This window comes from Sminthopsis crassicaudata, chromosome 2, assembly GCF_048593235.1.
Source record: "Sminthopsis crassicaudata isolate SCR6 chromosome 2, ASM4859323v1, whole genome shotgun sequence".
NCBI classification, from domain to species: domain Eukaryota; kingdom Metazoa; phylum Chordata; class Mammalia; order Dasyuromorphia; family Dasyuridae; genus Sminthopsis; species Sminthopsis crassicaudata.
The window spans coordinates 59,712,303-59,726,013 of NC_133618.1; the positions used below are offsets into that span (position 1 = coordinate 59,712,303).

Genomic DNA, 13,711 nt, shown 5'->3' on the forward strand with positions numbered 1-13,711 from the left:
TTCTTGTTCCATACTCCTTAGCTTAGTGTTCGAGACATCCTAAGACTCTGACTCCAGTCAGCATTTCTCATCTCCTAATACTTTCTTACAAGAATTATTATATCTGTTACTTCTAAGTATCTATAAATTTTGCCCTTGACCTTCTGGACTCCTTCTCCCTGTATCCCTTGTTCATTCCTCCTTCCTGTCCAAGTCCTGCCTGTCAGCCTTCCAATAACCGGCCCCAGTCTCACCTCCTCGTAGAGACCATTCCCAACCATTTAACTTTCTCAACCACTCTTGACATCTGTGTCATTCAACTGACTCAAGCTTATGCATATTGTCCTGCTGCTTTTTTCCCCATAATAGTTTGGTGTTCAATATAAATAATATTAATTATCTACTATGTTCAGGGCACTGTGCATCAGGGATGGAAAGAAACAGGAGGTGACTAGCAGCAGAATCTGGAAGAATATTATAAAAGTCCTAGTACAAGAAAGTGGCCAGGAAGAGGAGGAAGCCACTGGCCTCAACAATGCCAAGGCCTAATAAGACAGGGCCTTTGTATTTAGCATTAGAGATCTTTGGTTACTTTTCAGACTTTATAATGGAGAAAAGAGGTAAGGCTTGAGAGGACAGCAGGCTCAGATGAAGTGGTTTGTCTTTTTTAAAGGATGTAGAAGACTTAAGTGTGTTCACAGACTAGAGGGAAGAAACCAGAAGACAGAAAGAGACAGAAGATGAGAGGGGAATGATCTATGGGAAAAAAAAAACTCTAAAGGTGACAGGAGAAGGATGGAGTCAAGAGCACAAGGAAAGGACCTGGCAGCAACTCAAGGACATCTCTGAGGTTGTAGTTGAGTTATAGTGTGTCTGACTGTGGCACTAGCTTGGAATGCTCTGCCTCATAGACCCTATGAATATCTGGGGTAACTTCTTTAATTTTGCACATCTCACTTTACTTTTGGGCTAATTTAATTCTGCTTTGTTCATAGGAGCACAGCACCTTCTCTGATGAGAGTACATCATGTTGGGTGGTACTATGCCAGTGTCTCCCATGTCATAAAATTGATTCTAAAATTCTTAAGAGAGACCTTGAGAGTGCCCTTATATTGCTTTTTCTGACTATCTTGTGAGTGCTTATCCTGTGTGAGTTCTTCATAAAATAATTTTTTGGCAAATGTAAATGCTCAGTAAATAACACTAATTTTCATAGTGTTTTAAGGTTTACAAAGTGCTTTCCTCACAGCCTTGCGATAGAATAGGTCAATATTCTCGCCCAAATCCAAAGCATTTATTAATTGCCTACTGCTTGTGAAGTACTATGCTAGGTGCTGGGGATTCAACAACAAAATTGAGGAACAGTCCCCGACCTGAAAAGGCCTGCATTCTACATAACTCAAGTAAATAGACAAAAGTTTATACAGGATAAATTGAGCAGTGATAGAGCATTGATAACTAGAGGATCAAGAAAGATTTCCTGTAGCTAATGGAGTTGAGCAAGTACATTCTAGGCATGATGGGCCATCTGTCCAGACATGCAGAAGAGAAAGATCACTGTAATGATGCCAACTCTGGAAAACAACCAATAGACCAGTTTGACTGGAACCCAGAATGTGTAAAAAGGAGTAAGTGAAATGAGCCTGGAAAAGCAGACAAGTGTCAGACTGTGAAGACCACAAGATATGTTTAGGGATAGAAACCAAGAGTGAGACCCTGTAGAGAGAAAGTTCCAGAAGACTTCCCAAGTTTCAGTATTCACCTCCCCCCAAAATACCAGTCCTCCCAGGAGCAATGCTGATACAACACATTAGCCCAAAGTGGGGTACAGAAAAGGGCTAATAATGAGCATGGGAATTGGAAAAGAAGGCTGGGGGAAATGCAGAGGGAGGAAGAGGAGCATCAAGGAGGGACTTCTGCTCTGGAAAGACAGGAAGGTGACAGAACAAAAATGGTTACTGGGGACTGTAAGGATCCTTTAAATGGGCAGCCACGGGGCAGCAGGAGATTGAGTGGCCCAGAAGTAATCTCTGTGGATATAGGACTGCCCTGTGGGTGGCATCCTGGACATATTGAGATAGCTTGGTAATGGGTGACAGCTCTCTCGCTAGTTGGCTGTGTGTGTGACATCACAGGTCCTTTATAAGCCCTCTGCAGGCAGCAAGTCGCTCTCTTTAACCTGGCTCCCTAGCCTGGGGTAGCCAAGCCAAGCTGATGAATAGCGGAGAGAGGTAAGGAGTTTGGTAGTGAACACGTGGGTCTTCAGACCAGGTGTTCACTAGGGAGTTAACAAGTCAGGGAATTATGTGAGTAGGTATAATAAAGGCTTTTAAGATTACACGGTGGCTGTTCTTGAGTGTGCTATCGGATATTAAACTATAGATTCAAGAAATCGTGGGCCAGAGATCTCTGAAGGCCTCAGAGGAGGCGAGCCGGGTAGAGTTGACACTGCAAAGGTCAGTGGTCAAAGGTACTCTGTTATAGGACAGATTGGTAATAGTAACTACTAGGAGGGCATGTTACAGGGGACTTGAGATCTAAGACAAGTAAAGGAACAGTAAGAGAATGACCGAGGGTCCCCATGATACCAACCCAATCACTGGCTGAGCTGCATTTTTGAACACTGAGTTACTTCCAAGAATACCTAAAAGATCTTAGAACATGGGAGAGGTACCACAAGGTCAAAGGAGGAGAGGCATCCAGAGTCTTCAACAACAACAACAAAAAAGGAAAAGAATAGTTCTAACTAGTACTAATTGGCCAGTGAACAAAACTTTGATTCTGGTGGTTCAAATCCTTTTTAGCTGTGTCACTAAACTTAGCCTGTGCTCCCTCATCTTTGGAAGAGAGAGTTGTAATGGATGGTGTTTACTTAAGTAAGATCCCTTCCAGCTCTAATTTATATCTAAATTTATGTTTCTACAATGAACAGGATGGTTGATGAGAAGGGAGAAAGTGATTACAAAGAGTCAAAAAAATTTCTTTAATAATAGGTCATCCCAGGCTAAACTTCTTATAGTACAGATTGGAAAAAATTTATGTACATCGAACACCAAAGTGCTGACAAGATGTTGAACTGGAGTTGTGCAGTGGGAATATGGGAAAATTCCACTGGGAGTACGGCACTAAAGTTCAGGAGAGATTAAGTCTTGGGATATTTGGCTATCATTCACACAGAAATCACAGTTGAAGTTACAAGAGTGTAGGGCAGGGGTTCTCAAACCAGGGCCCGCGGGCCAAATGCGGCCCTCTGAGGATGTTTATGTCATCTGCCGGGTTATGGCAAATGGGCTGAGGGGCGGAGACAGTGTAAGTTTTTGTTTTTACTATAGTCCGGCCCTCCAATAGTCTGAGGGACAGTGTACTAGCCCCCTATTTAAAAAGTTTGAGGACCGCTGGTATAGAGAGAAGAGATCTGAAAACTAGTTCCTATGAAGTGTGCATACTCAGACACTAGGAGAAAGGATAGGATTAGCAACAAAAATAAAAATAAGTGAGTCTTTAAAAAAAAGCAAGAAATAAACCAGGATCACAGTGCTTCCTTATGCAATGTAAGGGGAAATAAAACTATAGAAACCACCAGACTAACAAGAACCATTCTCCAGACAATACTGTTAAACTCTATGACATGGCAGTAATAGTTTATAACTTTGTTAGCCATGTCTGATTACCAATAGTGCTTGCAGTGACCCTACTCAAGGGATTTGGCACAAATATGATTTTCAGCAGAAAGAAAATCTTTCAAAGCAGCAATGTGAATTTGTTTAAAAGAAGTAAAACCCAGTCAACAATTACATTTTCTCAGGGCCTCCAGAAATGGCACTTTGTCCAGTAAAGCAATTACTTTCCAATGGCTTGAACACTTTGGAATGCTTCATTAGTTCATAGAGGAAATTTCTGAGAGCAGCAGTTTAGCTCAGCCAAATAAATGCAGTTATCTTATATCTTAATATATATAGAAATCTAATTTCCAGGGTTCACATGCACTAATTTTTTTTCCATATATCAACCTAAAAGCAGAAGGGGAGATCAGAATATGGTTTATCTTGATTAAATATTCATAAATATTATGAACTTGAAATCTAAACTATACAATAATATTCTCACTGACTTCAATTCATGGCCATTTTCCTAGACAAATAGACAGCAAGAAATATTAAAAATATGTTACAGACTGAGAATTTCAAACCTTTCAAAACCAAACCTATTCAAACTAAATAAGATTTATTACTTTTTAACTTCAGAGAGAAACACACCTGTTTCAATCCGGGTATCAACATCTGTTTCAAGTTTTGTTGGTGACCTTTCATCCATCACACAGTTTTTCAATGTCTTCTCCCTAGAATTGCCATATTACAATGCTTTAAAAATTACAAAAAAAGGTTGCTAAAGTAAAAAAGAATTTCTAACAAAAATACATATGAATTCATGATGATCAAACTTTTGAAAACTCACTCTCATTCCACATATGCAGTCATCAGATATTATTTCTATTTTCCCACAGGGGCTATCTTTCACAGATATTCTTTTTCCTCTTCCCCTCCTCCCCTCCTCCCCACTATTATAATTTTGGCTCTTATCAGTTTCTCCTCTCTCTAATCTATTAATCTTCCACCCAGTCGCCAGTGTTTTTGAAAAACTCAGATCTACTTGTGTTGTATCCCTTACTCAAGAAACTCCAGTAGCTCTTTACTACCTCTCATATATAGACCAGAAGTTTATTGATCTCTTTGTTGTTTTTGAGCCATTTTTCAGTCATGTACAACTTTTCATAACCCCATTTGGAGTTTTCTTGGCAAAGATACTGAAGTGATTTGCCATTGCCTTCTCCAGCTCATTTAACAGATGAGGAAATGGAAGCAAACAGGGTTAACCAGTCACATAGCTAATAAGTGTCTGAAGAGAGATTTGAATTCAGGAAGATGAATCTTCCCGACTCCAGGCCTGGCATTCTAAGGCGCCACCTAGTGCCCCTATTGATTTCTAAGATCAAACATAAACTTTATTTGGCCTTTACATTATCTGGCCTCTCCATTTTGGACACATTTCAGTTATCCTTTCCTCATCATGACTTTCCCTATCATAGTTTTGATATATTGTGAGCTAACATAGGAAATTAAATGAGAATTATGAGAGGAGGAGTTGCAGAAGCCACAGACAGCATTCAAAGATCAGCAGATGACACAGAAAAAATTTAGAAATTCAGAAATACATAAAAAATAGGTATAGTACTTTATCATATCAACATATTCATTTTTAATAATTCAGAATTCTTCTCTGGTACAAAGGATACTAATGTTTGGGGGAGAAATCTCCCTACCTCGATACATTTTTATGTATACCATGAATATTTCTTTTTTTTAAAATAATTTTTATTATATATTTTTATAATATTATCCCTTGTATTCATTTTTCCAAATTATCCCCTCCCTCTCTCTACTCCCTCCCCCCCGATGACAGGCAATCTCATACATTTTACATGTGTTACAATATAACCTAGATACAATACATGTGTGTAAATACCATTTTCTTGTTGCACAATAAGCATTAGATTCCGAAGGTACATGTAACCTGGGCAGACAGATATTAGTGCTAACAATTTACATTCATTTCCCAGTGTTTCTTCTCTGGGTGTAGCTACCTCTGTCCATGAATATTTCTTAAGCCCATTAATAAAATATTTCTAAATATATCCCCAGACCTGGATAATATTTTTCCCTCATGATAAATGTTTTGTAATCACTTATGATATAGGAATGAAAGTGATTTTTTATAATGCATAGGTATTCCCACTTCATATAAATCCCAGATATAAAAATCTGAATCCACAAAAGAGATAAATTCAAAAGATGATAAATCATTTTACAAAAAGATTCATCATAGGGATTTTATTTACAAAAATATAATACATAAAAGTTTTCAGGAACAAACCTATTAAGTTCTAAAAAAAATTACTGGTTTCAGAAATATACAAAGAAGCATATGTTATTCAGAATGTGTGTGTTTTTTTTAATTGCAATGCCCCAAGTCCCAGTACAAAGCAGGAGAGAGTGAAAAAGGAGAGGAGTGAATTTAATGTCCACAACTTGTAGAAAACTGACAAATGCTTAGAACATGCACCAAAAAACCACAAGAGCTTAGCTATCCGAACAAAACTTTGCAAACATACCCAAGGGAAAGGATCGATATGTATATGTGACATGTGTTGGCTCCTCCCAGAAATATGGTTGCCAATATTTTTGTTATTCATTTTATTCACTGATATATTTCTGCTCAATTATTCTTAATTTTTAATTGGCAGTGCAAAGTTTTTCCCAGAGAAGTAAAACTGACAATTGTTCTCTTGGGATTTATTCTGCCATTACAAAGCTATATATTTAGAAGCCCAAAACAATGAATAGTGTTTTTTGTCTATGGACTTGTAGGATGAAGCCATTAGAATCTGGTCAACAAATAGAAATCTGGGAATTGTGCCTATTCTTTTTTTTTTCCCTGAGGCTGGGGTTAAGTGACTTGCCCAGGGTCACACAGCTAGGAAGTATTCTACTATTTCAATGGATCTTTCTCATCAAGCTAGGGAGTCCCTCTTACCAGGGTCTGTTACAGCCCTTCCTCACATCATCTTGTGCAAATCCTCTATGTAGAATCTACTCAAATGCTGGGATCCTTCAGTCTTCTACCATTTCATGGACACCTTTGAACATGGCAGCCATTCCATCAGTTATCTCTCATTACTTCTATATTCAACTCCCTGCTTTGGGGTCTACATGTCCTTGGTAATAATGTCTATGCCATTTCTTATGCACCACTAGTAATTGCTGACAATATGATATATAGCCTTACGACAAAAATATGATCACTGCCTTCTGGGTCATCTATGATTAATATATCTCAGAGACCACTTGTATTCTATATGACACAACTGATGCCATACAATATCACCAAGATAATAGGGAAATTTTTTTAAGAAAATAACATTCAGAGAAAAGTGTTAGAATGTTTGCTCTACTTTACAAACTTTATTTTTACAAAGTTACTTTAACTTTGCTTTTAAAAATTGCTAAGTTTTGGTCAAATATAATTTTTAAAGTTATATGATAGTAAGCTTAAATTGTGTAACTCAATTCTCTCAGATGGCAATTTATATCAATTGGCAGAGGGTAGCAGGGTCGTATATTTACTAAGAAATATAAATAGTATTTTACTTAATGATGAAGGGCTAAGGGCTGAGGATAAGGATTTAGCAAATTAGTAAAATATATGTAAACTTTCCATTGGAAAAAGCCAGTGCAGGGTTTTGCCTTTGCAAAAGTATATGTGTATGTGGAGGGAGAGAGAGAGACAGAAGAATCTGACGTAGCAAGCTATTCCATTTCTTTTGGTTATTTACTCTTATGGGAATCTAGGCATTAGATGATCTAGATTTGATCGAAGAACCATTTTTTTCCTGACAGAAGCATATCCTATTACCAAAAAAAGCATCTGAGAGAAAAGAAAATTGTATTTTGAGTCTCCTAATATTTATTTAAAACCACTCTAAAGATTGAGTTCTTAGGCTTCATGTTGGGATACAAAATGCATAAGACCTATTTGAATATAAACATTAATTTTTAAAAAATTGATTGGATCATTTAGACTTCACAACTTTGGTACTTTGTCTGTCATTTGCTTCATGGAGAAATAATTCTTCCATAGTTTTTTTCTTTAATACCAAACCAGATAGAAAAGTTTACTTATATCCCTGCCTGACTAAATAGTAGTTATCAGCCACATAAAGATTATAACTAAGAAGAAAGAGAAATGTGGCCATTATGTTCTCTTCATAGAGATAATAGAGATGATAGAGAGATTGTATCAAAACTGATTCTAAAATAATAGCCATTTTATGTAACATTTTAAAAAACTTACAGAGAGCTTTTATAACTCTATATTAAGAAATGGGGCAATTTTCTTTTGTTGCTATCTTTTGTTTTTATACTAGTTATTTTCTCATAAAACAAGAAAAAATGTTAAACAATACTAAATATTGGTTGGCAGTTGTTGAAGTGAGACTATTTGTTTGTCCTTATAAAGTTTTATTTCTTATTTTTCACTATTATGACTCCAAATGATTGAAGCATTTCACATTTCTAGCCCATCAATATGCCATGAAATGATCCTAATTCTTGTTTTTCCCTCACAGCAGCATATGCAACTTTCCAAACCTACTTTTTCCCTATTGAGAGGAAGAAAATGTTTCATCAGCTTTCTACTGGTTAATGCAAAAATTTTCCCACTTTTCAATGATTTTTTTATTTTTAATATATTAGCTTTTTATTTTTCAAAATACATACAAAGATAGTTTTCAACATTGACCCTTGCAAAATCTTATGTTCTATATTTGTCTCCCACAGGAAATAATCTAAGCTAAATATGTGCAAATCTAAACATTTCCATTTATCATGTTGCACAAGAAAAATCAGATCAAAAAGGGGAAAAAATGAGAAAAAAGCAAGCAAGCAAACAATAAAAAGGTGAAAATACTATGTTGTGATACATATTCAGTCTCCATAATCCTCTTTCTGGATGCAGATGGTTCTCTCCATCACAAGTCGGTTAATGCAAATATTATCCCCATTTTATAGACGATGAAACTGAGGTCATATAGCAAATAAGTTCCAGAATCTAGATTCAAACTCAAATCTATCACTGTTTCCATAAAAATATATTACACATGAGGCACAAATGTTCAAGATGACAATAATGTTAACATGGAGGGGCCAGATACTCATGTGAGATAATTCTTTAGCTACTTATGCCAATAACATTATTTTGGGATTGTGATTTTTGCTGGGAAGTAAAGAACTTTGATTGGAAGCTCACACAATCAAGAACCAAATAAAATAAGATAAAACTCCTTACCTCTTATTTTCCACATCAAAGAGGAAATTTTCATTGCTGCCCAATTGACTAAAATGAAGTTTGGCAGCTTTCCGCTCACTCTCCCGGACTACTCGGTCATCTAAAGACAAAAAATTTGGTCTGAGCATGATAATTGTTTCCTATGACATCAAAACAAATTCACAAAGTGAATACCAGGAACAGATTTCATATTCTTTTGTGCTGTGGGCAGAGACAGGTGACAGAACAGCACTATTATGTTGTCACTGGGACTAGCAGAAACTCTTAGAGACACTAAGAATATCATAGCAACAACAATTAGTACATAGGTGCAACCAAATCTAAGGAAAGGAAGTTTAGATAGTAAACTGCTAAAGTTCTGTCCTTAGTTAAGACATGTGCTTAATATCTAGACGTCCAAAGAGTCAAGTCTAAGGGTTGAAATAATTGAACCCTATTTGGAAAGAACTGTCTCAAATAGGTTTGCTTTGACCATGTTACTGATTCAAAAATTCCTTTCCCACAAAAAGACAAGGTAATTAACTCATCAATTAAATGATAAGGATGTACAATATTGGAAAAGATGTATTTGTTTCCTGATATTGATCTCTAAAAGTCCCAGAGGCCTTATCAGCTTGGAAGCATTTTTTTTGTTAATGTGTTGGAGTTTTCCTTGAACAATCAAATAAGGTCAAACTAGAGAGAACTAAAATGAAGTAACAGATAAAAATGAAAGATTATCATTAAAAACATCTCATATACTGCCAAAAAAAATCTATATAAATACAACAAATAATACACTCTGTACAGTTTTATACCCTGAATCAACTTCTGAGATAGTAAAAGGCAATAAGTTAACAATAAACTTTGCTATTAAGCAAGGTCTTTGAAAGGATGGGATGTGGGAAGGGGAAGCTCTCACCCAACTTTTCCAGATTTTGTAGTACATGTACAGCAAAGAGTCTATAGTCTGTATCTTTCCTGACAACAGGATTGAGTCTCAAATCTAGCTCTTTTAGACAAGGTAAAGCCTGCAGGCGGGACACCTCTGCTAATGAAGGAATGTTGTTGTAATATAAATTCAGATCTTGGAGTGAAGATAAATACTCGATACCCTATTAAGGAAAAAAACTGTTAAAAGATGCCTATTGGAAGAGCTAAATCCCACAGCTAAAAGTGGGAATATACTTGCTACATATCATATAGGAGAGGGCAGGGCTAGAATGCCATTCAGTTGTATGATGAAGCAAAAAAGCAGCCTTTCAGAAGGAGCTAAATTGCCTATCCACTTGAGGCTGTAGTTCCTGCTACAGGAACTACTAAATGCTAGGAACTGCTAGCAGGAACACTAAATTTGGAATTAAAGGCCCTTGTTTCAAATCTCCTCTCTAGCTCAGCTGTGCTCTCGGGCAAATCACTCATTTAGCTCTCAAGTTTTCTCCTTTATAAAACAAGGAGTTTGGGCAAGGTGTTCTCTAAGATTCTTCCTAGTTCTAAGTCACGCTCACAGATTTCAGAATTGAAATAGATGTCCATGATCATCTAATCCAACACATAATGTGACTACAATTGGTCATCTAGCCTTAGCCTGAAGAACTCTAAGGACAGGGTAGAAGCCCCTCCCTCACACGGCAGCCCATCCCACTTTTGCACAACTGTCATAGGTAGATAATTTTCTCTTACATGACACTTCAATGATCTATTTCTATTTATTGCTCTGGGTCAACCATAACAAGTCTCACATCTTTTTCTTGCAACAATCCTTTTAATACCTAAATACAAACACCAGACTGCCCTTAAATCTTTAACATCTTAAACATTTCCAGGTCTTACATGAGCAGCTTCTTCCTATGGCATATACTTGAAACAGTTTACCTTCTGGAGCATCTTCTAGATGCTTGTCTCTCAGTGTTCTTCCTAAAATGAGGCATCTAGAACACTCCAGATATACCTTGACTAGACATACAAAGGCAGAGGGCAAAGAAACTCCTATCTGGCCTCTTAATGCATCCTATAATTACATGTGTTTTCTTGTCTGCTGTAACAAATATGTGCCACGCTCATTAAGCCCTCCATTCAAACCCTCAGATCTTTTCCAAATAAATTTGTCCATTCACATATATGTGAAGTTGATTTTTTTGAAGTCATGTGCAAGGATTTATTTTTTTATTAAATTTTGTTTAATTCAATTTGATGCAAATTGTAAAGATATTTTTGAATTCTGTCATCCAATATGTAATTTAGTTTTGTGTCGTCTGCAAACTAGAGAAGTATACTTTCCCTGACTTCATCTAAATCATTTATTAAACTGGGATGTCTCACTAGAGATCCCCCTTCTAGGCTATTAAACCGATTATATTGATCTGTTAGGTCCCCTCATTGAACCAGTTCTGAATCTAATTGCCTAGCTTGAATCTCTTCATCTTTGCCACAAGAACAATATAAAATACTTTATCATAAATGCTCTGCTAAATAAAATCTAGATCAAAGGCTCTTAACCTTTCTTTGGTCCTGGATCTCATTGGCAATTTGTTGACACAAGTGTGTGGACTTCTTAAAATAATGTTGTTTTTTTAACTTTTTAAAGGAAATGCCAAATTTTTGTTTAGAGATTTGCTAAAATCTCTCCATGGACACATTTGTAGCCCCCAGATTAAGAATCTTGCTATCTTTTCACCTTTTGTTATTTTTTGCTTATTTTTTTCTTTCATGTTCTTTTTCCCTTTTGATCTGATTTTTCTTGTGCAGCATGTTGAATATGGAAACGTCTTTAGAAGAACTGCACATGTTCAACCTATATTGGATTACTTGCTGTCTTGGGTGGGTATGAGAAGAAAAGGGAGAAAAATTGGAACACAAGGCTTGGCAAAAGTGAATATTGAAAACTATTTTTGCATGTATTTGGAAGAAAAAAATATTAAAAAGAATCTGACCTATTAGAACTCAATCCTGGTCACTTTCCTGATGCCCACTAACTATCCATTTGCCAGATATCAAAGTCAAGCTACCGACCTGAGGTATACAGATTTCATTCTCTTTCCCTTTTAGATACATGACACATTTGTCCTTTTTTAAAACTGCAATCTCTCTTTCTCATTCTCTAAATTTTTTCAAGGGTCTTTGGCAGTATCTTCACAATCATCTTGCCCACTCTTCCATTACCCAAGGATGTAGGTCATCTGAGCCAAGTGATCTGAATTCACCAGGGGCATCTATTTAGGTGCTTTTTTTCTTATCTTCTTATTTTAGCTATTAATTCTCAATTAGACATATTTATTCTGTTCCTTCCAATCCAAAAATAATCGTCATAGGCAGAGGAAACAGAAACAAAATAATTAAGCATCTTTGTCTTTTGTTGATCATCAATTATCATGCTTTGCTTATATAAGTATTTTCCAGGCCTGGAACACACTTCCTTTTCCCTGTCTTCCTAATTCTCTATTTTCCTTCAAAGCTCAGTTCAGATTCCATCTTTTTTAATTACTTGAAGTTTTTCTTATAGCTCAATTACTAGTGCCTCCCTTCTTCCAATTACCTTATATTAACTTGAATATATATTTGCTTCTCAGTGTAGTTCTACATGTCGTTTTCCCCCAATAAAATGAAAGTTCCTTGAGAGTGGAGATATTTCATTTTTAACTTTGTATCCCCAGTGTCTAGAATGTCACATGTGTGCTTAAATATTTGTTGACTGATTTCTAATTCTTGACTGTCAGCTGCACTTTGCACATTTATGTGCACATATCTGAGGTCATGGGTTTTTAACACTTGCTTTTTTCTTGGATTTTGTCTACTGGGAACTTCTGGATCCATTCTTCTATATTACTGCTATGTATGGTATCTAACTCATTATTTTTTGCTTTCTTTTCAGGTTAAAAGCTTTGAATAGAAGGAAAAAGATACCAGGCAAAGGCAATTCTAAGGCTCCACTCCATCTGTGGAGTGCCTGTCATAAGCTGTAGCACCAAAAACCAAACAAACAAAAAAACCAAATTTCATTCTTAGATACCATCTTCTTTTTTATATGGTGTCAATTTAAACAATTTTATTCTACAGGGCAAGGATTGTATTTTCACTTCTTTATTACAGTACCAATAAAGTACAATGTTGTTTACTTTTCTCCCTCTGCACACATTCAAGTATTCAGAATGCCCACATTTACACAGTAGCTTAAATGTTACTTTCAAACTGCTACTGCCTCAACTACAAATTTGAATCCTTCAATTTTTGGAAGGCTGTGTGGAATGCTCTTTCTTCAGGTGCATTTAATCAATCTCTTTAATGGTGGGTCCAGAAGTACCTCCAGATGGGGCTGCTTTACCACCTAGGAATCCACTGGATGTACCTCCTGGCATACCCCCTGCACTCTGATATAACAGTAATGATAGGGTTGTAGCCCTTCTCCGATTCTTTTTGCTGATGTTCAAATTCTTCCTTTTCAGCAGTTTGGTTCTTATTTGTCAAAGATCTTTTGTCTTCACCACCAATTTTGCCCTGCAGTTTTTCATCCTCCACAGTAGCTTTCATGTTGAAAGATTAAGATTCTGCCTTGTAATTTCTCAGCCTCTTGGACCACACATTCAATATCTTCTTTGATCAAATGAACTTTTGTCACTGGTGATGGTGATCTTGTTCTTCTTGCCTGTGCTCTTATGTATAGCAGAAACATTGAGGATGCCATTTGCATCAATGCCAAATGTTACTTTTTTAATTTGAGGAACATCTCTGGGTGCTGGAGGAATTCCTGTGAGGTCAAACTTGCCAAGCAAGTATCTTTTGTCATTGCTCTCTCATTTCCATAAACCTGGATAAGCATATCAGACTTGTTATCAGATTAAATGCTTTGTAAAGA

At 36.4% G+C, this 13,711-nt stretch overlaps 1 protein-coding gene across 1 annotated transcript in view; it reads right to left on the reverse strand.

The window, feature by feature from the left end:
* Positions 1 to 13,711, reverse strand: part of LRRC36 (leucine rich repeat containing 36) — a 45,478-nt gene that overhangs the window by 22,306 nt on the left and 9,461 nt on the right. Inside the window, exons 3-5 of the mRNA XM_074286462.1 lie at positions 9,782 to 9,974; positions 8,881 to 8,980; positions 4,236 to 4,318 (exon numbers count right to left, since the gene is read on the reverse strand). Coding sequence (XP_074142563.1) covers positions 4,236 to 4,318; positions 8,881 to 8,980; positions 9,782 to 9,974 — 376 coding nt within the window. The remainder of the gene's footprint in view (positions 1 to 4,235; positions 4,319 to 8,880; positions 8,981 to 9,781; positions 9,975 to 13,711) is intronic.